The following is a 25,880-nucleotide window of genomic DNA, read 5'->3' on the forward strand; positions in this document are numbered from 1 at the left end:
CTTCCTCGCTACCTTGTAACTATCCATCGCCCCAACCGAAACTTCACACTTCATCTTCACATAGGCCTCCTTCTTCCTCTTAACAAGAGATTCCACTTCCCTGGTAAACCACGGTTCCCTCGCTCGACGCCTTCCTCCCTGTCTGACCGGTACATACTTATCAAGAACACGCAGTAGCTGATCCTTGAACAAGCCCCACTTATCCAGTGTGCCCAACACTTGCAGCCTACTTCTCCACCTTATCCCCCCCAAGTCACGTCTAATGGCATCATAATTGCCCTTCCCCCAGCTATAACTCTTGCCCTGCGGTGTATACTTATCCCTTTCCATCATTAACGTAAACGTCACCGAATTGTGGTCACTGTCCCCAAAGTGCTCTCCTACCTCCAAATCCAACACCTGGCCTGGTTCATTACCCAAAACCAAATCCAACGTGGCCTCGCCTCTTGTTGGCCTGTCAACATATTGTTTCAGGAAACCCTCCTGCACACACTGTACAAAAAACGACCCATCTATTGTACTCGAACTATATCTTTTCCAGTCAATATTTGGAAAGTTAAAGTCTCCCATAATAACTACCCTGTTACTTTCGCTCATATCCAGAATCATCTTCGCCATCCTTTCCTCTACATCCCTAGAACTATTAGGGGGCCTATAAAAAACTCCCAACAGGGTGACCTCTCCTTTCCTGTTTCTAACTTCAGCCAATACTACCTCGGAAGAAGAGTCCCCATCTACCATCCTCTCCGCCACCGTAATACTGCTCTTGACTAGCAGCGCCACACCTCCCCCTCTTTTGCCTCCTTCTCTGAGCTTACTAAAACACCTAAACCCCGGAACCTGCAACATCCATTCCTGTCCCTGCTCTATCCATGTCTCCGAAATGGCCACAACATCGAAGTCCCAGGTACCAACCCACGCTGCCAGTTCCCCTACCTTGTTTCGTATACTCCTGGCATTGAAGTAGACACACTTCAAACCACCTACCTGAACGCTGGCCCCCTCCTGCGACGTCAAATCTGTGCTCCTGACCTCTATACTCTCATTCTCCCTTACCCTAAAACTACAATCCAGGTTCCCATGACATTGTCCTTCTCTACTGGTCCCTGCGACCCCGAATTCTGGGGGGTTCATAAGGCGTTCATTGCCATTTTCTCTCTATCTCTGTGTTCTCTGCTGAATTTGGAACAAGGGGTGATAAAAGTCCGGCCTACAAAACTCCCGACAGTTTTACGCAACAAAATCTCTCAGGTTTACCTTATATCCCTGTTAGTACGCATGCATTAACACACTTCCGAATCTCGGAGGTTTGATCAGTATCGTTCTCACACTTGTGGTTTTTCTGTTCCCAATTGGATTCCAATTCAAATTTGGGTTCTCGCGGAGTGACTAGGCAACCTCTAGGTCGAGTCCCGTCAGAGGTCGCCAGTAAATGTTCCTGGAGATGGGCCATTAGTATGCTAATGGGCCTGCAGTTTTGGTCTTGTCTGGGAGCTGCGGCTCCAATATGCAGATAAACTCTGAACCTGCGTGTTTTCTCAATATTGTCCACTTTCCCTGCAATCTTTGCAAAGTGTCCATTTTGTAATCGGGAAGTGGCCATCCCAGATGGCTACACCCTGATGTTGGAACAGTTATGCGGTCGGAAATATCAGGGTCAAACACAACATTAAGTTGGTGGCTAGGGAACAGAGTTTGTGGCAGGTACTGAAGATGATGGCCTTGAACCTCCCAATATCTAGTTGAAGGAGGTTCTAGAACTTATCCTGTCCTGGACAACAGACACGCATTGTAACAGTCGGAGACAATGGAGTGGCTGAAAGGTGTGGTGGTGAGACTGAACTAGGTTTCATCAAGCAAAGATAATGTGACAAGGTACCTTTGGATGATGTTGTTAAGGATCAGCAAGTAGATGAAAAATAGAAGGAACCAATGAGTTTCTTGGTAGCTCCAGAGGTAATGATGTGGAAACGAGAAGAGGGGCCATTGCAAATAATTGGCTGTGACTGGATAGGAATATGTTAATATAATATTGAACATACATACTCTACCTAAGCCTTGTTAGGTGGATATCTAATGCATATAGTGTAATGTGGAGTCAATGATAGATTGTTTTAAAAGTGTGTGGCAATAAGGTGGGATGGTCTCCCTCTGTCACTGGCGGGTCAGGTACAGGCGGTTAAAATGAACGTGTTGCCACGATTTCTGTTTATTTTCCAATGCCTTCCGATTTTCCTGCCAACAACTTTTTTCAGAGAGATTGAGGGAAGGATTACGTCGTTCATACGGTGAGGGGAGATGGCCAGAGTTAGAAAGGTGCTACCACAGAGGGGAAGGCAGGCAGGGGGTTTGGGTCTTCCGAACCTGATGTATTATTACTGGGCGGCGAATGTGGAGAAGGTGCGGAGCTGGGTAAGAGAGGTTGATTCCCTGTGGGTCAGAATAGAGGAGAGTTTGTGTAGGGGGTCGGGATTGAAAGCACTAGCAACAGCGCCGCTCCCGATAGCCCCGGGAAGTACTCAGGGAGTCCGGTAATAATAGTTTCATTGAGAATTTGGAGGCAGTTTCGCCAACACTTCGGGTTGGGAGTAGGGCCAAGGGAAATGCCGATTTGGGGGAACCACAGATATGAGCCAGGGAGGTGGGATGGAAATTTTCAGAAATGGGTGGAGAAGGGGATTAAAACACTGAAAGATTTGTTTCTCCGGGGTCGGTTTGCAGGATTGAAGGAGCTGGAAGCGAAGTATGGGCTGGAGCATGGAGAAATGGTTCGATACATGCAGGTTCGAGATTTTGCCAGAAAGGAGATACAGAACTTCCTGGAGGAGCCGGCCTCCACATTGCTGGAGGAGGTGCTGGTGACAGGGGGACTGGAGAAGGGGGTAGTGTCAGCGGTTTACGGAGCTAGTTTGGAAAATGAGAAAGCACCACTGGGAGGGATCAAAGCAAAGTGGGAGGAAGAGTTGGGAGAGGATATGGAGGAGGGGTTCTGGTGTGAGGTGCTCCGGAGAGTGAATGCCTCCACCTCTTGCGCGAGGTTGGGGCTGATACAGCTGAAGGTGGTATACAGAGCACACCTCACGAGGGCGAGGAAGAGCCGATTCTTTGAAGGAGTAGAAGATGTGTGTGAACATTGCGGGGGGACCCCGCTAATCACGTTCATATGTTTTGGGCCTGTCCAAAGATAGAGGATTACTGGATGGAGGTTTTTAGGGTAATTTCTAAAGTGGTGCACGTGAAACTGGACCCGGGCCCCCAGGAGACCATTATCGGGGTGTCGGACCAGCCAGGGTTGAAAATGGGTGCAGAGGCAGACGTTGTAGCCTTCGCCTCGTTGATCGCCCGAAGGCGGATCCTGATGGGATGGAGGGCAGCCTCTCCACCCTGTGCCCTGGTGTGGCGGGGAGACCTGTTGGAATTCTTGACTCTTGCGAAGGTTATGTTTGAACTGAGGGGAACGACAGAAGGGTTCTACAATTCATGGGCATTATTCATTATGCACTTTCAAGAACTGGATAACATCGAACATTAGTTGGGGGGGGTGGGGGAGGTGGGAGGGTTGGGGGGAGGGGGGCGAAGGGTGTTAATGGTGGCTATGGGTGATTCCTGATTCCTTTTTGTCAATTGTTTATGTGAACATGTGGGCGAATGTTTGGGGTTTGGTGGGAGGATGGGATCGTTGTTATTAATATGGGGATTGACATATTTGTTACTGATTATTGTTTATTGTTGGTGGGTGTAAAATTGGGAGAAAATGCAAAAAAGGAGGAGAATAAAGAATTTTTTTTTTTAAAGTGTGTGGCAATTGCCTTACAGATTAGATATCAAATACTTACGCCGCAAGCTCATGGGTTGTTGCAATCCTGGCCCCAACCTTGAGCATTGTGTTTGCCGATACAGTGAGTGATTACAGATTTCGTCAGTATCATTATTTATCACTGCTTTCTAACTATCTGACAGAAGTCTTAGACACAAACATGGGCCACTGAAGTAAATGGGAAACTTTTACAAAGACAAGTATTTATACCCAGACTGGGCAAAATTTACTGTCCTCCCCTGAGGTGAGTTTGGGAGGCAAGGAGGGCATTTAATCTGGTGGAACAATGCCAAGTGAGGATCCCGCTGCCCACCCATGTCTGCTCCGATTAAGTCCGGGGTGAAATTTTGTGGCCCCTCCTGTCAGCAGGATCTTCCATTCCAGCTGAAGTCAATGTAGTTTCAAACTGCTCACCACATTTTACAGGCCCAGGACGGGAAGGCCCAATCAATTGCAGCTAAAATGCAAGATGCTAATAATATTCAATATTCCTTTCTAATCAGTACTCCTACACATCCAACCCAGGGCCCCATTTCCCCTTTTAATAGTCTTCTATACATGACTAGCTTGATTTGGCATGATGAGTGATGGTCACACATGCAAGTGATGTGATGGCATTATGACACAAATGATATACTCTTATCACATAGTATGAGGAAAAACCTTGTGCCCTTCGTTTCAAATGGATGAAGCCTCCAGTTAGGCCTGCAGAGTGAGCGTTTAGAAAAGTGACGAAACCAAAGATAGACCCAAATCATTGCTCTGGCTTCAACATTATCTTGCCTTGGCACTGCTGGGCTGATGATATTCGTACTGAACCAGGCTTCAGTTCATTGACCCTTCTCCACTCCTGCACTCAGTAGCCAGTCAGTTGCATTCCCCAGCTCACCGCCTCTTTCTGCCAGTTGGTGACCGACATGGCAAGCAAACACCTGACCACTTGACTTGCAGAATAACATGCAAGTTATCTCTGAATTTATGCTATAAAAGTACAAATGGCTTTGACAAATTAACCCATTCTTGACTTTGCAACAGTAATCTTCAGAGTGGGATCACAGATTGTGACTCTCGAAGAAGCCAATCTAATTCACTGGTTAACAATGTATAACTGGATTTGTTTGAGTCATTAACCATTAATGCAAATAGTTGTTTTTTCAATTCCGATTATTTATTGACAAGTACTCCAGCTGATATTTTTTCTTGGAGATCTGACCAGGTCCATTTTCTCCTTAGAATTCTGTTCAAATGAATAAAGCTCGTGGGGCCTGAGGGGAGTCAGAGCAGATCTGAACATTCTTTAAACTTTACCTGTGTGTTGGAACTGAAACGTCAGGGTTAATTCATCAGCGATCGAAGGGCCGTGGACCTTTCCCTTCATTTGCAAACAGAGAAAAGGCCTCCAGAAAATCATCAAAAGCCCAATTGTATGGGGAATTGCTGAGTGTGCTGCAGCGGAAAGTTTTTAGCAATGTCAGGGGTTGTGCTTCGAGGGCCTCTCCTGGCTCATCTGACAAGGTGTGGTCTCCCGGCTCAGGTCGAACGAAGCTCTGCTCCCTTGGCACAGTTGGGCTCCCAGTGCAAGGCTTTTAGCCGCAGCATGTCAGTTCACATCGAGCTCACTGTTCCTCCACCCCAGGCCCTCCTAAAGCCTCTCGTTGTCCCTAAAAAACTACTGCTGGGACCGGGGCCCTCCAATATCTCCTCCCGGGTCCAAGAGGCAGGGGGCAAGCAGGTGATTGGACACATGCACTCTGAAATGTTCGAGGTAAGTCCTTTAATTCTATTTTTCTGTACTTCTCCACCTTTCTTTCTTTTTTAAAAATAAATTTAGAGTGCCCAATCATTTTTTCCAATTAAGGGGCAATTTAGCGTGGCCAATCCACGTACCCTGCTCATCGTTTTGGGTTGTGAGGGCGAAACCCACGCAAACATAGGGAGAATGTGCAAACTCCACACGGACAGTGACCCAGAGCCGGGATCGAACCTGGGACCTCGGCGCCATGAGGCAACAGTGCTAACCACTGCGGCACAGTGCTGCCCCCCCCCCCACCTTTCTTTCTGAGTGGCATTTGTTCACTGCCTCATGGTGCTGAGGACCCGGGTTCAATCTCGGCCCAGGGTCACTGTCTGTGTGGAGTTTGCACATCCTCCCCCTGTCTGTGTGGGTCTCACCGCCACATCCCAAAGATGAGCAGGGCAGGTGGTTTGGCCAAGATAAATTGCCCCTTAATTGGAAAAAAAATAATTGGGTAGTCTAAATTTGAAGAAAGAAAAATTGGTAATGCATGAATATGTAGCACGAAGGTCAGATGAGGTGTAAGATGAAGAGTAGAACGTTGTAGATACACAGCAATTTGATCAACATTTATAAAGAGAATGAATGCTGATAAATTCAGTCACCACCCAAACAGGGGCTTTCTACTGACGTGAATGGAACTGTGCTGTTTATACCCAGCTCTCAAATAACAATTCATTAGCAAAATAGGTGCGAGTCAGCTGGAGGTTTACACAGATGACAGAAAGCTAGAGAGAAACTGGCAGAATAGGCAAATTAATTTCAACATGGTTAATCGTAAGGTATTGCACTTGGGTTAAAAAAATTAGGAAGTCACATTTAGATTTGAAACTTATAGAAACTTATTAAAACTTATATAAACATATAAAATTCTAACAGGATTAGACAGGGTAGATTCAGAAAGAATGTTCCCGATGGTGGGGGAATCCAGAACTAGGGGTCATAGTTTGAGGATGAGGGGTAAACCTTTTCGGACTGAGGCAAGGAGGGATTTCTTCACCCAGAGACAGGTGAATCTGTGGAATTCACTAATACAGAAAGAAGTTGAGGCCAAGAAGAAATTAGATATAGTTCTTGGGCTAAAGGGATCAAGGGAAATGGGGGAAGGCGGGTTTAGGATACTGATGATCATCCATGATCATAATGAATGGCCTCCTCCTGTTTCTATTTTCTATGTTTGTTTCTATGTAAATTTGCAATTCAGAATTAAAAAAAAATCTAAGTGGAGCAAAAGAATCTTGGCAAAGAAATATTCAAATCATTAGATACTTGGTGGTATCTAATACTTGGTGGTATTTTCCAGCCCCACCAGGGTGGGTTCCCCCTTGGATCCAGCCAAAAGTGGGACTTCAGTGGGACTGGAAATTTCTTCCTGTGTGGCAGGACTGGAAAATCCTGCCAGTGGCCAGGACTGGAAAATCCTGCCTGCGGCCTGGACTGGAAAATCCTGCCAGTGGCCAGGACTGGAAAATCCTGCCAAGAGTGATGCCGGTTAATAAGTCCATTAATAAAATAGGGTTTATTTCTAAAGAGACAATATTGAGAAGTTGGGCTAAATTATATCATAGAATTTACAGTGCAGAAGGAGGCCATTCGGCCCATCGAGTCTGCACCGGCTCTTGGAAAGAGCACCCGACCCAAGGTCAACACCTCCACCCGGAGGAAACCCACGCAGACACGGGGAGGATGTGCAGACTCCGCACAGACAGTGACCCAAGCCGGAATCGAACCTGGGACCCTGGAGCTGTGAAGCAATTGTGCTTTTCACTCTGGCATCAGGACTTAGTCTCCCGATGGGAGAATTACGCCCTATGATTCTATGAATAGAGATCCTTAAAATTACATAAAGTTTTAATAGAGTATAGAAATAGCATGCTTTTATTTGAGAACAAGAATGTGCTACCGCTTTGATGTATTTAATGGAGGTCAAATAAACATATGTGGAAGAAAGGAATAAAGTGTTATGCTGCTAGAGTTAGATGAGGCTCAAGTGGAATATAAAAACTGGTTAGGTTGAATGGCCTATTTCACTGTCATATATTCTATTTAATTCTATGTCATGAAGGGATAGGATTAGAAATATGGATAATTCACAATGGAAGTAAAAGTAATTTGGCCCTAACTAGTTTTGTGCTTGTGTTTACCCTACTTAGAATCTGTTAAATCCCTAGAGTGTAGAAGAAGGCCATTCGGCCCACCAGGACTGCACCAACCCTCCGAACAAGCACTCAACTTAGACCCACTCCACCCACCCTATCCACGTAACCCCACGCATTGATCCTGGCTAATCCTTTCATTCAACATGCACATTTGTGGATAATAAGGGACCATTTAGTGTGGCCAATCCGCCTAACCTGCATATCTTGAACTAATGTGCGCTAATATGCCAATCACAATATGAACCTTGTTCCATTCACTCTGTTCTCTTTTTCCCTTGTACACCTACCCTATGTAATCTTGAATGTGAACAGTTTCTGTCTCAACAACTAACTGTGGAAGTGAAATCCACAGCTGTGCATCTTTCTGTGTAAATTGGACCACCGCACTCCAAAATCTATCTATTTCAGTGTTAAAACTTACAACTGATCGAGCGTCAGTTGCCATTTGTGGAAGCTGGTTCCTAACTTCCACCATTGCTTACGTGAAGAATTGTTTCCTGATTTCACTCCTGAAAACCCTGGCTCTAATTTTCAGACTATGTTTTCTTGCCTTAGACTCCCAACCGGGGAAAATAGCTTTTGCCAACCTATGCTACCTTTTCCCCTTAATATCTTGAAAACTTTAATTAGATGATTCGAAAAGGTGACTAAGTATGAGGATAGTGCGGTGGATGTAGTCTACATGGACCTCAGTAAGACTTTTAACAAGGTCCCACATGGGAGACTGATCAAGAAGGTAAGAACCTATGGGATCCAGGGCAATTTGGCAAATTGGATCCAAAATTGGCAGGGGGTGATGGCCAAAGGTTGTTTTTGTGACTGGAAGCTTGTGTCCAGTAGTGTTCCGCAGGGATCGGGTCTGGGTCCCCTGCTGTTTGTAGCACACATTAATGATGTAGATGTGAATGTAGGAGGTTTGATCAGTAAATTCACAGATGACACGAAAATTGGTGGTGTGGCAAACAGTAAGGAGGAAAGCCTTCAATTACAGGTTGATATAGATGGGCTGGTCAGATGGGCAAAACAGTGGCAAATGGAATTTAACCACGAAATGTGTGAGGTGATGCATTTTGGGAAGACTATCAAGGCAAGGGAATATACAATGAACGGGAGGACACTAAGATGTACAGAAGACTAGAGGGACCTTGGAGTGCATGTCCAAAGATCCTGAAGACAGCAAGACTGGTCGATAAAGTGGTTAAGAAGCCATATGGATTGGTGGAGAGGAAAAAGAACCTGCTCTCCACAAGGAAAGCAATGCACCAACTCCGCCAGGCACGGGGGCCCTATACCAACACGGTGACAAAGCCTGTTGGCGCACCAGCTGAGAAAGCAGGCAGCCACCAGAGAAATTGTGCAAATTTGGGACAACAGAGGCACATTAAAAATGGACCCAGACAAGGTTAACAAGACCTTGTTCATATGGACGATAAGGGAATAGTGTAGATGGGCTTTAGAGTGGTTTCACAGGTCGGCGCAACATCGAGGGCTGAAGGGCCTGTACTGCGCTGTAATGTTCTATGTTCTATGTTCTTCAAGGACTTTTACTGGGGACTGTACACCTCAGAGCCCCCACCAGGGGACTCGGGGATGAAGCCTGCGAGCACCACTAGAACTGGGAGAGATCATGGAGAGTATAAACTCCGCGCAGGTGGGGAAGGCGCCGGGAACAGACAGGTTCCCGGAGGACTTCTACAAATCATTTGCGACAGAACTGGCCCGGCACCCGCGGGAGATGTTCACAGACTCGCTGGCGAGGGGCACACTGCCACCCACGCTAGCACAAGCTTCAATCTCGCTAATACCTAAGAAAGACAAAGACCCGACTGAATGTGGTTCATACAGACCCATCTCACTACTGAACGTGGATGCCAAAATATTGGCCAAGGTCCTAGCCAAAAGGCTAAAAGACTGCATATGGAGGTGGTCGCAGAGGATCAAACGGACTTTGTCAAAGGTAGACAGCTAACATAGAACATCAGGCACCTGCTGTACGTGATCATGACCCCATCCGGGGACAGGGCACCTGAAGTGGTCGTCACCCTGGTCGCAGAAAAGGCCTTCGACAGAGTCGAGTGGAAGTATCTTATAGAGGTGCTGGAGCGGTTGGGCTCGGAAAAGGATTCACCTCATGGGTGAAACTCCTGTACAATGCTCTCATGGCAAGCGTACGGGCAAACATCACCAGCTCCCAGTACTTGCAGCTGCACAGGGGCATCAGGCAGGGATGCCTGCTGTTGCCGCTGCTGTTCGCCCTAGCGATCGAACCATTAGCGGTCGCTCACAGAACAGCAAAGAACTGGAGGGGGATCCAAAGAGGAGGCAGAGAGCATAGAGTCTCGCTCTACGCGGATGACCTGCTCCTCTACATCTCAGACTCACAAAGCAGCATGGAAGGAATCATCGCGCTCCTGAAAGAGTTTGGTGCCTCTCGGGCTACAAACTCAACATGAGCAAAAGTGAGATTTTCCCGGTGAACCTGTAAGGGGGAGGGACAGCACTGGTGGGACTGCCGTTTAAACAGGCCCAGCACAAATTCCACTACCTGGGGATCCAAATCGCTCATGACTGGAGTTGATGCACTGCTTTCCTCGTGGAGAGCAATTTCTTTTTCCTCTCCCCCAATCCATATTCTTAACCACTTTATCAACCAGTCTTGCTGCCTTCAGGGATCTTTGGACATGCACCCCAAGGTCCCTCTAGTCTTCTGTACATCCAAATCATTCATGACTGGATGTGGATCCACAAATGGAAACTGACCAGTCTGACAGAGGAAGTCAAAAAGGACCTGCAGAGGTGGAACACACTCCCACTCTCCCTGGCGGGGAGAGTACAGACGATCAAAATGAACAAACTGCCCAGATACCTCTTCCTACTAAGGTCCATCCCGATTTATATCCCCAATGCCTTTTTCAACGTACTGGATAAATTAATCATGGCATTTGTATAGGGGTGAAAGAATGCTAGGATCACAAAGAAGGTCCTCCAGAAAACAAAATCCAGGGGAGGGCTAGCCCTCCCAAACGTATAATTCTACCACTGGGCAGCGACGGCAGAAAGAGTTATGGGATGGATAAAGAAGCCAGAGGCTGAGTGGATGCGTGCGGAGGAGGCCTCCTGCAAGGGGACCTCTCTCCGGGTCCTCGCCACTCCCAGCCCCGCCCAAGAAACACTCCAGCAGTCCAGCGGTGATAGCCACCCTCCAGACGTGGAACCAACTACGCAGCAATTCGGACTGACCAAAATGTCCAACAAAGCCCCCATCTGCAACAACAATAGGTTCACACCAGCACTCACCGACGCCACCTTCAAAAGGTGGAGACAGGACTGGGGGACATTGACAGTCAGGGACCTATACACTGGAAGAACTGACGCAGAGATTCCAATTGGCTAAAGGCAACAAACTCAGATACCTGCAGCTTAAAACTTCCTACAAAAGGAGACAAGGACATACCCACGACCGCCACGACAGACACTGTTAGAAGAGCTACTGGACGCAGACATCCTAGGCAGAGGGAACTGTAGTGACATGTACGAACGACTGCCGAGAGAGGGCCGACACCGAACTGGAACGACAAGGAGTAAATGGGCGGAAGACTTGGGGTTCGAAATAGGGTGGGGATTCTGGTGCGATGCACTCCACAGAGTCAACTCTACCTCCACATGCGTGAGGCTCAACCTAATGCAGCTGAAAGTGGTACATAGAGCCCACTTGACCAGAACCCGAATGAGCAGGTTCCTCCCGGAGGTAGAGGATAGATGTGAATCGTGCCAAGAAGGCCCAACCAACCGCGCCCACATGTTCTGGTCTTGCCCCAGACTTGCTGGGTACTGGACAACCTTCCTCGAGGCAATGTCCAAAGTGGTGGGGATGAGGGTGGATCCATGCCCGAAAGTGGCGGTCTTCGGGGTATCAGACCAGCCAGATCTATTCATGGGGAGGAGGGGGGACGCCCTGATTGCCTGCCATAGAATCCTGCTTGGATGGCAATCAGCAGCACCACCCAAAGCTGCAGACTGGCTGTCCGACCTCTCGGAATCTCTCCAAATGGAGAAAAACAAATTCACCATCCGTGGTTCGGAAGAGGGCTGCCACAAAACATGGGAACCATTCACCCGACTGTTCCGAGACCTGTCTGTGGCCAACACATAAATAGCCAGTAGCCAGGGGGAAATTACCAGGAGTTGGGGGGGAGGGGGAAGTAAAGTGAGGCAGCAAAACACAGCAGGAAAAAATGTGGAGCAGCAGTGAAAAAGGGGGGATGGGAGTCAAGGAGAGAGGAGCTGTAGATAGGGAGGATTGTATGCTCAGCCAGACGGCGACAGACTGTAAATAGAGAAGCCTAACAAGGAACCTTTGCGACTGTACAATAAATGAAAGCAAACAGCAATGTATATAATTTTGAAAATGACAATAAAAAGATTTTTTTTTAAAAGAAGGCATATGGAATACTTGGCTTTATTAGCCCAGGCATTGAATATAGGGGCTATGAGGTGACAGCGGAGCTGTATAAAAGGTTAGGCCACAGCGAGAGTACTGTGTGCAGTTCTGGTTACCACACTATAGGAAGGATGTAATTGCACTAGAGAGGGTGCAGAGGAGATTCACATGGATGTTGCCTGGGCTGGAGCGTTTCAGCTATAAAGAGAGGCTAGTTAGGCTGGGGTTGTTTTCCTTGGAGCAGAGAAGGCTGAGAGGGGACCTCATCGGAGTGTGCAAAATTATGGGGGACATAGGTAGAGTGGATAGATCGAAACTTTTTCCCTTAGTAGAAAGGTCAATAACCAGGGGGCACAGATTTAAGGTAAGGATCAGGGTATTTGAGGAAAAGCTAATTCATCCAGAGGGTGTTGGGAATCTGGAACTCACTGTCTAAAAGGTTGGTAGCACTGGGAAACCTCTCAACATTGAAGAAACATTTCGATGATGCCATTAAACACCATAAATGCCATAGCATTCAAGGCTACGGACCAAGTGCTGGAAAATTAGCTTCGGGTAGATAGGTACTTGGGGCGGGATTCTCCAATAATGGGGCTATGACCCCACGCCCGCGAGAAAACGGGCGTGAATCACTCCGGACTTTTTTCTGGTTGCCGAAACGGGGCCCTGCACTTCTGGCTGCGGGTCCCGCGCAACATGGTGGACCCACACGGTGGACTGGCGCCGAAGAAGTAGGCCCCCCCCCCCAGATCGCCGCGCCCCCCGATCGGTGGCCCCCGATCGCGGGCCTGGCCGTCGTGGAGGCCCCCCCCTCCGGTGACGGATCGCCCCACCCCCCCAACAGGACGGCCACCACAGCCGCGATTCTAAGCTCCCGCTGGGTGGAACCATACGTGAACCATGCCGGCGGGAACTCGGCCGGTCGTCCGCAGAGAATCACCGCGGGGGTCTCTTTCAATGGCCCCCGACCGGCGCCGCGTCGACCGCGCGGGCGCAACTGGGGGCGATTCTCCAGTCACGGGTCCGGCGACCCATTCTCCTCCCCCACATCGGGCTCGATTGCGGCGCGGAGGCTCGGAGAATCCCGGACTTGATGACTGGCACAGACACAATGGGCTGAAGGGCTTCTTTCTGTGCTGTAAAACTCTCCAGGTGGATATTTTTTCAGAATGTCAGTTTCAGTGAGAAAACCGACGAGTAGTTCTCCAGCTGCACATCCGTGTTTACTCTCCACACTTTGAGGCGCTGTGTGTACCGGGAATCTGGGGGCGTGGTTTCTGCTGTCACTCTGGCAGGGCTGGGCCTGATAGAGCAGGGATTGAGGCACCATCTTTATAGGAGGCCCTGATCTTCTCGAAAAACGAACTCGCCACAATCTCCCACAGACATGGGGGCTCCCGCCACAAGCATCGGAGCAACTGCGCACCCCCACAAGCATTGTGTCAATCCCACCACCACCGCAGACATCGGGGCAAAACCTCCCCACCCCCACAAACATCGGGGTAAACCCTCCCCGCCCCCACTAACATCAGGTCCAGTCGCCAGGACTTTGTACAACTGACACTAAAGAGGTCTCATCTGAGCTAAATCTATGACTTACATTTGGGACTGTTCATTTCAGGAACGTCAGAACTGTGCTTTTCTTTCCAAGGGTATTTGAGAATCTTCTACGTTTTTAGATTTTCCGATTTTCCAGTTTATCATTGACATTAAGCTTAAATGGTTTCTGAACTATTTCTGAAGCTTCATGTTGCTGCTGTTCGGGGTGTCACTATTTCCTTCTCTTGGTGCAGATTATGAACGAGATAAAGGCTGGGATACAGTATGCCTTTCAAACCACCAACAAACTAACTATGGCAATCAGTGGCTCAGGACACGCAGCTATGGAAGCAGCCTTGGCTAATGTGGTGGAACCAGGAGATGTGGTGCTAATTGGAATTCATGGCGTGTGGGGTGAAAGGGCGGCGGATATTGCCGAGAGAATTGGTATGAGTTATACGTCTTGCTTCCTTGATAAATGATGTATATTGTGGGCATCAGACTTTAACCTTTTCCCCCTATTTTGAAAAACAATTATTCTCATTGATGCATCCATGCAAAAGCCATAGAGAGCACCCGGGTGGACTAATAAGGGCCCAGTGGGAGTGATGGAAATCCCGCCCTCTGGAGCTGCCAAGCAATTAGAGTGGTTGGCAGCTCCATCAGTCCCATCAGCGCCAGGAAAACATCAGTGTCCGCAGGAGAAGGAAAAGAAGATCAAGGCCATTGATCCTCTGGAGCAGGTCAGTCTGGGCTCTTTGGCAGGATGGTTTGGGTAGGTTCGGGAAAGGGGTGGGAGGGGGGAGGGGAGTGGGTAGGAAGGAAGAGGGGGTTCAATCTAAGGGGGGAAGCCCTGCAATTGGCAAAGGGCAGCCCCCAAAGACCCCTTCCTTCCCACTTCCCTCGCATTTAAACATATAAGTTAAGCTGTGCTGTCCATACTGCCCATGCTAAATGTTTTATTGCCTGGGTTGTGTATTATCAGCGGCAATTGGCTTGATAAATGACCCTTGAATATTCATTTAAATGTGACAGGCAGGCTGCCATTTCTGGTCCCCACTCACCCCCCCCACATATTGGGATATATCGGGGGTTGGCGGGAAGGTGGTGGAAGGGGTGCCCACCGTGGGGATGGTGATGGTGAAAGTCAGGAGTCATGTCTTAACTGGGAGAATCTGGGGGAGGGAATCCTGTGGGGGAGGGGTGGAATCCCATGGGGTGGGGGGGTTGACCCATGGGGGATTGAATTCCATGGGGAGTGTGATTCCTGTTGGGTGGAAGGGGGAGGGGGATTCCTGTTGGGTGGGAGGGGGGGTGGAATCCTATAGGTGAAATCCATCCTGTTGGGAGGTGGCGTATACCATGGGCGGGGGAGTGCGGTGAAATCCCATGGGGAGTAGGAATCCTGTTGGGGAAGACGTGACCACCTGGGGGGGGATCCCCTTGTGGGTTGATTGCGTTGCCGGGTGTAGTCGGAAAGGTGGTGGGTAGGGCAGGGGAGCCCCTTGGGGGTCCAGGATTTTGGGGGAGCCGTGTGAAGTACAGTAAGGGGGGCTGGCCAGTGCAATAGTTACCCAGAGGTTAGAGATGGTTTCAATTCTTCTAACTTTTTCTGGGTAACTATTGATATATCCCAGTCTGAACCATCCGAAGTTTGCAAAGAAAACCACAAGCTTCTGGATGGTTTCCAGTGCAAGACAATTGCCCGAGGGGGGAGTTTGCACTTCGGAGCAATTTCTGTGCAGACCTTACCGAGGAACCACTAGTGGCAGGAGTAGGGGGGTTCCCTGCACATCTTTGGGGTACCCTCCATTTGCACTGCCCTGGAGCTCGGACATTACGGCCTCATGTTTTTCTCTCTCCCACTTTCTGTAATCCTGTCTTTCCTACCTCTCTGTTTACTGTAATGATATGTATAATGTAAGGCGTATAAAGGGTTAACAAGCTGATGTTCATGTATCTCAACATTAGGTGGCACCACAGAGTAGCCTTATAAAAGGCTGCGTCTCGACTTCCGGTGGCGTTTGCGAGCGGGTCGGCCGCATCGAGTGGAGCTCCCGCTGGTGGCCAGTATTTGCTGCAATTTCGGGGGTTTCCCCGATTCTTCGCTCTCCCCCCTGATTATTGTTGGCCTTTGGGGCATCCCGGGCATCAAGCAGGTCCAGTTTGAAAACCGGCAAGGAACCCCGCGCGGGTGTCGGGCGGCTAGTGCTGAGGCGTCGGGCCCAGCGCGCGCGGAGGTCGGAGCAGCGGGGGCGGAGCTAAACGGAGGTCTAGGTGGCAGGCCCGAAGCCAGGGCGCGATATAGGTGAGATGTCCCACATCGGGTGGCTCCTGCCTAGAATGTTGTAAGACAACTGAAGTCCGGTCCCAGGGAAATTCTGGAGGAATACAGAAAAGAAGAGAACGAAGAACTTAGTTAAAGTTTTTTTTCTTTTTTGAAGGAGGAATTTTTTGTTTTTCTATAATTAAAAAAAAGATTGAAGAAGGAAAGAAGGGTGAAAAAAAAAAGGAAAAATAATAAGCCGTTAAAGGATGCGAAAAGCAGCTACGAGAAAGGGAGGAAACGCAGGCTCGTCATTGAATGAGAGGACCAGCAAAAGTGTTGACAAGATAGCGGATGCAGGACCGCATGGTGGGGCCACACTACCTACGGTAGAGAAGATGACCGAGGTGATGGCGGTGGAGCTGGAAAAGCAGTTTGCGAGGCACACGGAGGCTTTGAGGAAGGATATGGCGGTCGCATTGAAGCCATTGGTAGAGGAGGCAATCACCCCGGTAGGGTAGCTGTGGCAAATACATCGGCCGAGGTGAGAGAGCTGGGCGAGAAGATGAAGGAAGTGGAGGAGGCCCTGTCACAGCACAGCGACCAGCTCACCTCGATGGAGGACGAGCTGCGGAGGGCGGTGGAGGTCAACAGAGGACTCCGAGCAAAGCTCGAGGACTTGGAGAACTGCTCAAGGCGGCACAGTCTGAGAATTGTGGGCTTGCCCGAAGGGACAGAGGGTCCAAGGCCAACAGAATACTCCGCGTAGAAGTTGGCAGAGTTGATGGGGGAGGGTGAGAACCCCTCTCGGTACGAGCTGGACCGAGCACATCAGTCATTAAGGCCGAAGTCCAAAGTGAATGAGCTGCCAAGAGCAGTAATTATCTGCTTCCTTAAGTACTGCATGAAGGAGAAGGTGTTAAGCTGGGCGAAGCAGAAGCGAGAGGTGCAGTGGGATAGTGCTGGAGTTCGGATCAACCAGGACTTGACAGTGGAGTTGGCAAAAAGACAAGGGCGTTCGGGTGGGTGAAGGCGGCACTGTTCAAAAAGGGGGTGCGATTTGGTATGGTATACCCGGCGAAGCTGAGAGTGACGTATGATGCCAAAGACTTGTACTTTGAGACAGCGGAGGCGGCTGAGGCGTTCATGAGGGCAGAGGTCTTGGGACAGACGTGAGGAGCGGAGCTGGAAAAGACTGTGGACTGTGATTGGGGAGCTGGAAAATGTATAAATGCTATAACTTTATTTTTTTCTTTAAAAAAAATAAATTTAGAGTACTCAATTCATTTTTTCTAATTAAGGGGCAATTTAGCATGGCCAATCCACCTAACCTGCACATCTTTGGGTTGTGGGGGCGAAACCCACGCAGCCATGGAGAGAATGTGCAAACTCCACACAGACAGTGACCCAGGGCCAGGATCGAACCTGGGACCTTGGCGCCGTGAGGCAGCAGGGCTAATCCACTTCGCCACCGTGCTGCCCCTAACTTTATTTTTTCTGACGTGTATTGTAATTTACTTCTCTTCACATTTGTTACAGAGTTCAAGTTATTGGTTGGGTGATTGGCATTCTGTGTTGTGACGGTTATATCTTATTTTAGTGAATTGTATGGGTTGGATTGTTTTTGTTTTTTCTTTCTCTGGGACTGGGTGGGAGGGGACGGTATACCTTGGCGGGGGGAGCTACCCACATTAGCTATTTAAAGTCGGCTAGTGAACGGAGGAGAGGTGAGAGGAGGGCTGTGGACATTGGAGCCTGGTTAGCAGGTTTTGATGGGCCTACGAGACGAGCGAGGTGGGGGGGGGGGAGGGATTGATGCTGGGAGATGTTTTTCCGAGAGGAAATGTAGGGGGGTTTTTTGGAGGGGGGGAAGGGGTTCGATGTTAATAATGGATAGGGGCGGGTCAGGCTGATGAGGCAGGGCCCGGTGGTATGATGATGGTGGATAAGAAGGGTGGGGGGGGGTGTGAGAGACCCCCAGTTAGGATAGTCACGTGGAACGTGAGGGGGTTAGGAGGTCCGGTCAAGAGGTCAAGGGTGCTTGCGCATCTTAAAAGTTTGAAAGCCGATGTGGCAATGCTGCAGGAGACTCACTTGAGGGTGAAGGACCAGGTGAGACTTAAAAAGGGCTGGGTTAGTCAGGTGTTTCACTCTGGATTTGACGGAAGGGTGTCGAGGTGTAATGGTAATGGTCAGCAAAAGAGTACACTTCCAGATGGAGAAGGTGGTGGTAGAGCAGGGGGGTAGATATGTGATTGTGACAGGGGCGCTGGAGGGGAGGTTAGTGGCGCTGTTAAGTGTATACAGTCCCAATTGGGACAATGTGGGATTCGCAATGAAGGTGTTTGGGGCCATCCCCGACTTGGACACACACGGGGGGGACTGGAACTAGGTGCAGGAGTCAAGGTTGGACAGGTCACGGCCGCGCTCAGTGGTCCCATCAGGGGGGGCGAAGGCGTTGGCTGGGTTAATAGTGGAAATGGGAGGGGTGGACCCTTGGTAATTTCTGCACCCGAGGGAACGGGAGTACTCTTTTTCTCAGCAGCCCATAAGGTATACTCGCGGATCGACTTTTTTGTGGTGGGGAAGGCTTTGCTGGCTGGGGTTAAGGGGTCGGAATACTCGGCAATTGCAGTGTCAGATCATGCTCCGCATTGGGTGGATATGGTACTGGAGAAGGGGGTAGCGCAGAGGCCGGTGTGGAAATTAGATGTGGGACTTTTGGGGGACCAAGAATTCTGTGAGAAAATTGAAAAGGTAATTGAGGAATATGTAGGTTTCAACTGTACGGGTGAGGTGTCGAAGGCGGTCATCTGGGAGGCTCTAAAGGCGGTGGTGAGGGGTGAGGTGATTTTGTTTAAGGCCAGGGTGGACAAAGAGGAGAGGTTGGAGCGGTAGAGGGTAATAGATGAGATGTTGGAGGTAGATAGGTGTTATGCAGAAGATGGGGACCCAGCGAAGCTGGAAAAGAGGAAGGAACTACAGGCGAGCTTTGACCGACTATCTACCAGGAAGGCAGTGCGCCAACTGAGACGAGCAAGGGGTGCAGTTTACGAACATGGAGATAAGGCCATGTTAGCAGGTCAGCTCCGGAGGGAAGCAGCGGCGAGGGAAATTGTTCAGGTGAGGGAGAGGGCAGGGAAGTTGGTGGTGGCTCCGGATCTGATTAACAAGGTTTTTGAGGAATTTTATGAGAGTAGTACAGGTCAGAGCCACCTGGGGGAGACCGTGAGATGCAGGAATTTCTAGTTGGGTTGGAGGACCTGAGGTTAGGGGAGGGGGACAGGGCTACATTAGAAGGAGCGATAGTGGAGCAGGAGATAAAGGATGCGATTGGGAGGATGCAGTCGGGGAAGGTGGCAGGGCCGGATGGGTTTCCAGTGGAATATTATAAAAAATTCAAGGATAAGCTGGCACCCCTGATGGTGGGATGTTTGAAGAGGCGATAGGGAAGGGGGTATTGCCACAAACTTTGGGGCAGGCATCGATTTCCCTGTTGCTAAAAAAAGATAAGGATCCGACGGAGTGTGGGTTGTATAGGCCCATATCACTTCTGAATGTGGACGCAAAAGTATTGGCGAAGGTACTGGCGGGTAGGCTGGAGGAGTGCCTCCCGAAGGTGATAGGTGAAGATCAGACAGGGTTCGTGAGAGGGAGGCAGCTCTTTTCAAACATTAGAAGGGTATTGAACGTCGTTATGGCACCGGCAGAGGGGAAGGAAACCGAGGCATTGAACGCTGAGAAGGCGTTCGACCGGGTAGAATGGAGGTACTTGATGGCCGTTCTGGAGCAGTTTGGGAATGGACCAAGATTTGTGAATTGGGTAAAGCTACTATACAAGGAGCCGAGGGCGAGAGTCCGCACAAACAACATCAGCTCAAGATACTTTCCTCTCCACCGTGGGATTAGGCAGGGATGTCCTATGTCCCCCCTGCTGATAGCACTCGCAATTGAGCCGTTGGCCATCACATTAAGAAGTTCGGGTGTATGGAAAGGAATAGTGCGGGGGGGATAGAGCATAGGGTGTCCTTATATGCCGATGATGTGCTGTTATACGTTTCGGAACCGAGTGTGTCGATAGGGGGAATATTGGAGCTGCTTCGAGTGTTTGGGTCTTTCTCGGGGTACAAACTAAATCTAGACAAGAGTGAGTATTTTGTGGTGTCCCGGTAGGGACTCACTTTAGGTACCTGGAGTGCAGGTTGCCCGGGAGACGAGGCGGGGTTGGGGGGGGGGGGGCTCTGCAGGTACAACATTTCTAGTTTGGTGGGGAGAGTGAAAGCTATCTGGCAAGGTGGGAGAGTCTCCCTCTGTCACTGGCGGGTCGGGTACAGGCGGGGGGGGGGGGGGAGTCTCCCTCTGTCACTGGCGGGTCGGGTACAGGCGGTTAAAGTGAACGTGTTGCCACGATTTCTGTTTAAAAAATATATATTTTATTCAACTTTTTCGGCCATACAAAACAATACAAAGGTTTTTCCCCTTTTTATAACAGCAAAACAATATAAATAACCGTGACCGTATTTTAACAAATAAATAAATAATATATAAACTAAATGGCAACTGCCATAACAAAAATAATAGCTCTCCCAAATAATAAAATCAGCACCTCAATTCAATATACATAACCAAGTACCAATATCTTTACAAAATCACCCCTGGGGGCCCACCTGAGCCCCCCCCCCCCCCCCCCCGGGTTGCTGCTGCTACCTTCCCGTTTCCTTTATCGTTCTGCGAGGTAGTTAATGAACGGTTGCCACCGCCTGGTGAACCCCTGAGCCGAACCCCTTAGTGCAAACTTTATCCGTTCCAGTTTTATAAACCCTGCCATGTTGTTTATCCAGGTCTCCACGCCCGGGGGTTTGGCTTCCTTCCACATAAGCAATATCCTTCGCCGGGCTACTAGGGACGCAAAGGCCAAAACATCGGCCTCTCTCGCCTCCTGCACTCCCGGCTCTTCTGCAACCCCGAAAAGAGCCTGTTGCCGCGATTTCTGTTTATTTTTCAATGCCTGCCGATTTTTCTACCAAAGGCTTTTTTCAGAGAGATTGAGGGAAGGATTACCTCATTCATATGGGGAGGGAAGGTGGCCAGAGTTAGAAAGGTGCTGCTACAGAGGGGAAGGCAGGCAGGGGGTTTGGGTCTTCCGAACTTGATGTGCAACTGCTTGGCGGCAAATGTGGAGAAGGTGCGGAGCTGGGTCAGAGGGGTTGATTCCCAGTGGATCAGAATGGAGGAGCGTTTGTGCAGGGGGTCGGGATTGAAAGCGCTAGCAACAGCGCCGCTCCCGACAGCCCCGGGGAAATACTCAGGGAGTCCGGTAATAATAGCTTCATTGAGAATTTGGAGGCAGTTTCGCCAACACTTCGGGTTGGGTTTAGGGTCAAGGGAAATGCCGATTCGGGGGAACCACAGATTTGAACCAGGGAGGTGGGATGGAAATTTTCGGAAATGGGAGGAGAAGGGGATTAAGACACTAAAAGATTTGTTTCTTAGGGGTCGGTTTGCAGGATTGAAGGAGCTGGAAGCGAAGTATGGACTGGAGCAGGGGGAAATGTTTAGATACATGCAGGTTCGAGATTTGTCAGAAAGGAGATACAGAGCTTCCAGGTGGAGCCGGCCTCCACATTGCTGGAGGAGGTGCTGACGACAGGGGGACTGGAGAAGGGGGTAGTGTCAGCGGTTTACGGAGCTATTTTGGAAGAGGAGAAGGCGCCACTGGAAGGGATCAAAGCAAAATGGGAGGAAGAGTTGGGAGAGGATATGGAGGAGGGGGTCTGGTGTGAGGTGCTCCGGAGAGTGAATGCCTCCACCTCGTGCGCGAGGTTGGGGCTGATACAACTGAAAGCGGTATACAGAGTACACCTCACGAGGGCGAGGATGAGCCGATTCTTTGAAGGAGTAGAAACTGTGTGTGAACGATGCAGGGGGGGGGGTGGCTAATCACATTCATCTATTTTGGTCCTGTCCAAAGCTAGAGGAAAGGCTGAGGGTGCTAGGCCTTTTCTCATTAGAACGGAGAAGGATGAGGGGTGACTTGATAGAGGTTTATAAGATGATCAGGGGAATAGATAGAGTAGACAGTCAGAGACTTTTTCCCCGGGTGGAACAAACCATTACAAGGGGATATAAATTTAAGGTGAATGGTGGAAGATATAGGGGGATGTCAGAGGTAGGTTCTTTACCCAGAGAGTAGTGGGGGCATGGAATGCACTGCCTGTGGAAGTAGTTGAGTTGGAAACATTAGGGACCTTCAAGCAGCTATTGGATAGGTACATGGGTTACGGTAGAATGAGATAGTGTAGATTAAGGGCAGCACGGTAGCATTGTGGATAGCACAATTGCTTCACAGCTCCAGGGTCCCGGGTTCGATTCCGGCTTGGGTCACTGTCTGTAAGGAGTCTGCACATTCTCCCCGTGTGTGCGTGGGTTTCCTCCGGTTGCTCTGGTTTCCTCCCACAGTCCAAAGATGTGCAGACTCGATGGGCCGGATGGCCTCCTTCTGCACTGTAAATTCTATGATAATCTATGATTAATCTGGGACAAACGTTCGGCACAACATCGTGGGCTGAAGGGCCTGTTCTGTGCTGTACTTTTCTATGTTCTATGTTCTATTACTGGAAGGAGGTTTTTAGGGTAATTTCTAAAGTGGTGCACGTGAAACTGGAGCCGGGCCCCCGGGCGGCCATATTCGGGGTGTCGGACCAGCCATAGTTGGAAACAGGTGTGGAGGCAGATGTTGTAGCCTTCGCCTCGCTGATCTCCCGAAGGCGGATCCTGATGGGTTGGAGAGCAACCTCTCCTCCCTGTACCCTGGCGTGGCGGGGGGACCTGCTGGAATTCTTGACTCTTGAGAAGGTTAAGTTTGAACTGAGGGGAAGGATGGAGGGGTTCTACAAGTCGTGGGCATTATTCATTATGCACTTTCAAGAACTGGTTAACATCGAAAATTAGTTGGGGGGGGGGGGGCGGTGTCTGTTAATGGCGACTCTGGGTGATCCCTAATTCCTTCTTGTCATTTGTTTGTGTGAACATGCGGGCTAATGTTTGGGGTTTGGTGGGAGGATGGGATCGTTGTTATTAATATGGGGATTGAAATATTTGTTACTGATTATTGTTTATTGCTGGTGGATGTAAATTTGGGAGAAAATGTGAAAAAGGAGGAGAATAAAAATATTTTTTAAAAATATATATAAAAGGCTGTGTCTCTGGGTGTTCTGTGAGAAGGTTGTGAAGAAGGATAGTGAGATGTTGAGATAGAGAGTTAGCTGTGCTAAAAAGATATTATAGATTTCTGTAACATAGATTTAATACTGTTGTTTTATTAGCTATTACTTAGTGAAGTGTGCCAACCATTTGAAGTAATGTAAAATAAACTAGCTTTGTTTCAAATACACAGCTTGATGTTCTTGTTAACTATGACTTTTAGCCATCTTGGAGAACTATACAAGGAACATCACATTTACCTCTTATACTAGGCAGTCTCTCCCTTTCTATACATCACACACTTCTACAGTGAAGAGATGACTGTCCACTCCCGCTGGGCTTAATGTGGTTGTCAGACTCGACAAAGACTCCCAGCTTGGCTTGCATATTTGGCAGCCTCTGCAATCTGCACAGCATGGTTGCACAATGGTTACCAATGTTGCTTCACAGCTCCAGCAGTCCCAGGTTCGATTCCCAGCTTGGGTCACTGTCTGTGCGGAGTCTCCACATCCTCCCCGTGTGTGCGTGGGTTTCCGCCGGGTGCTCCGGTTTCCTCCCACAGTCCAAAGATGCGCAGGTTAGGTGGATTGGCCATGTTAAATTACCCTTAATGTCCAAAAGGGTTAGGTGGGCTGCTATATAAGGTGCTATATAAATAAGCAGACATTCTTCCCTGTTCTTCCTCCCCTCTTCCAGCACTTACTTAAAAACTCTTACTTTTCTACCGTTCTTCAGTTCTGATGAAAGGTCACCAACCTGAAACATTTATTCCGGGATTTTCGGCCTTGGCACCAGAGGGATCTTATTTCAAATCACTAGCTTTCGGAGCGCAGCTCACCTGATGAAGGAGCTGCACTCCGAAAGCTAGTGATTCAAAACAAACCTGTTGGACTTTAACCTGGCGTTATAAAACTTCTTACTGGGTCATGTTACTGACTGAGCAAGCCCACAGTCTGGTACTGCCCGTAACCAAAGTGGGCGGGTGCAGTCTGAAGACAACTGAAATCAGACGGCAAATAAGTAAGACATTCAGCTATTAAAATTTTGAGATTACTCTCAGCTTGACAGTAGCCAGAATATTATGTCACCATAGACAGCTCTAGCAGAAGGCTCTGCTAATGTATTATCTTTTCACTTTGCATTTAGGTGGAGATGTCAGGAGATGTGTGATACCTCCAGGACAAAAATTCACCTTGCAAGAAATCGAGCAGGTTTGTGTCTATGTGCCTGCTTGCATGTGTGCACAAGTGTATTTGTGTGCGCCTGTCTGCCTTGATGCATGTGCTTGCATGTGTCTGAGTTTGGGCATCTTTGGTAAGTGTAAGTGGAAATCTGGTGACAGTTGCGCAGAAACAATGGTGCAGATTGACTCTTAAGTCTCTTAAATCATTGCCATCAGTTTACTGATTGACTAAAATGCCAGTTCAGTGGGGTTGGACAGACATATAGCAGCGTCACCTACTGGCCAATACATGAGCACATCCAGATCAAAGGAACTGGCTCCCTCACCTTATGCTGTGGCCTTAATGCAGGATATCTGGCTCATCAAAGCATTTGTATTCTGATGTGATTATCCAGCCAACAGCCTTTTCCTTAGGGATTCAACAATGGCGACACGCATGAGGGTTTGTAATGAGGACCGGCTGCTCAAATGAGTACAGCAGTTGAGTCCACCTGAACTCGCCTGCATAACACTGAACCCATCACTGTTCAATTCACACTGAAACTTGGAGGATCTGTCACACTCATCAGGGCTGAGGTAACCCATTCCGCCACCTTGATCTACGAGTAGAGAGCTTTCAGCACTCCATCACCTGTGGGCTATTGGAAATGATAGAAACAGAGACATGACAGAATTATCATGGAATCATTTGTAAACCTTTCCCTTGAAGATTTTCTTGCAGGGTGGCAACAGGATTTGTGATCAGAGTTCAGCTCTGACATTGGGGGAGGGGGGTTGGGACACTCAGAACCTTTCCCTTCTTTAGCCCCAGGCTTCAGTAATGTTTTAAGCCTGATTTGGCATTGCTCACACAAATTTCAAAGATATGGAAATTATCAACCCAGCTATTTAAGAGCTGAGTGAAAAGGATTTGGTGGTGCCAGAGATATAAGCAATCGATGTGTAGAAGGGAGACTGAGAAGGAAAGATCCTGAGCTGGATTTATCGATTTGGAGACTATGTCCTGACGCCGGCGTGGGAATGGTGGCCGTTTACGACGGAACAAACGGAGCAAAATGGCCACCGATCCCCCATCTGGTGGGGGGCTAGTAGGCAGGCAGCTAGAGCACCCGGCCTGCCAAATAGTGCCCGCCCTTTGGCCGGCTCCCGACCCCCGGACCAACCCACAACAGTGCCCCCAGCCCCTGCCCGCAGACCCCCTTCCCGCAGACCGGCACTCCCCCGACTGTGGAGGCGCTGGACTGAGTCCACAGCCACCACGCCGAGTTCCCGACAAGTAATACCATGAGAGATTCAGGAACTCGGCAGGTCGGGGAGGGGGGGATCTCGGGCAACACCCTGAGGCTGTCGATACACCGCGCAGCGTACTCCTAGAGTACGCCGCTTTGGAGGAGGCGGAGCATCACCGCCCCCAATTTTGGCGGGAACTTTGATTCTCCGTCCGATTGGCAAACGCGATTTCGCCGTGGGCGACCGG

General features: G+C 49.2%; 1 protein-coding gene across 1 annotated transcript in view; it reads left to right on the plus strand.

The window, feature by feature from the left end:
• The first annotated feature begins 5,118 nt into the window (after positions 1 to 5,118).
• Positions 5,119 to 25,880, plus strand: part of LOC140390014 (alanine--glyoxylate aminotransferase-like) — a 41,637-nt gene continuing 20,875 nt past the window's right edge. Inside the window, exons 1-3 of the mRNA XM_072474825.1 lie at positions 5,119 to 5,582; positions 14,006 to 14,198; positions 24,367 to 24,431. Coding sequence (XP_072330926.1) covers positions 5,286 to 5,582; positions 14,006 to 14,198; positions 24,367 to 24,431 — 555 coding nt within the window. The 5' untranslated portion in view covers positions 5,119 to 5,285. The remainder of the gene's footprint in view (positions 5,583 to 14,005; positions 14,199 to 24,366; positions 24,432 to 25,880) is intronic.

The sequence above is a fragment of the Scyliorhinus torazame genome, chromosome 14, assembly GCF_047496885.1.
Source record: "Scyliorhinus torazame isolate Kashiwa2021f chromosome 14, sScyTor2.1, whole genome shotgun sequence".
Classification (NCBI taxonomy): Eukaryota; Metazoa; Chordata; class Chondrichthyes; order Carcharhiniformes; family Scyliorhinidae; genus Scyliorhinus; species Scyliorhinus torazame.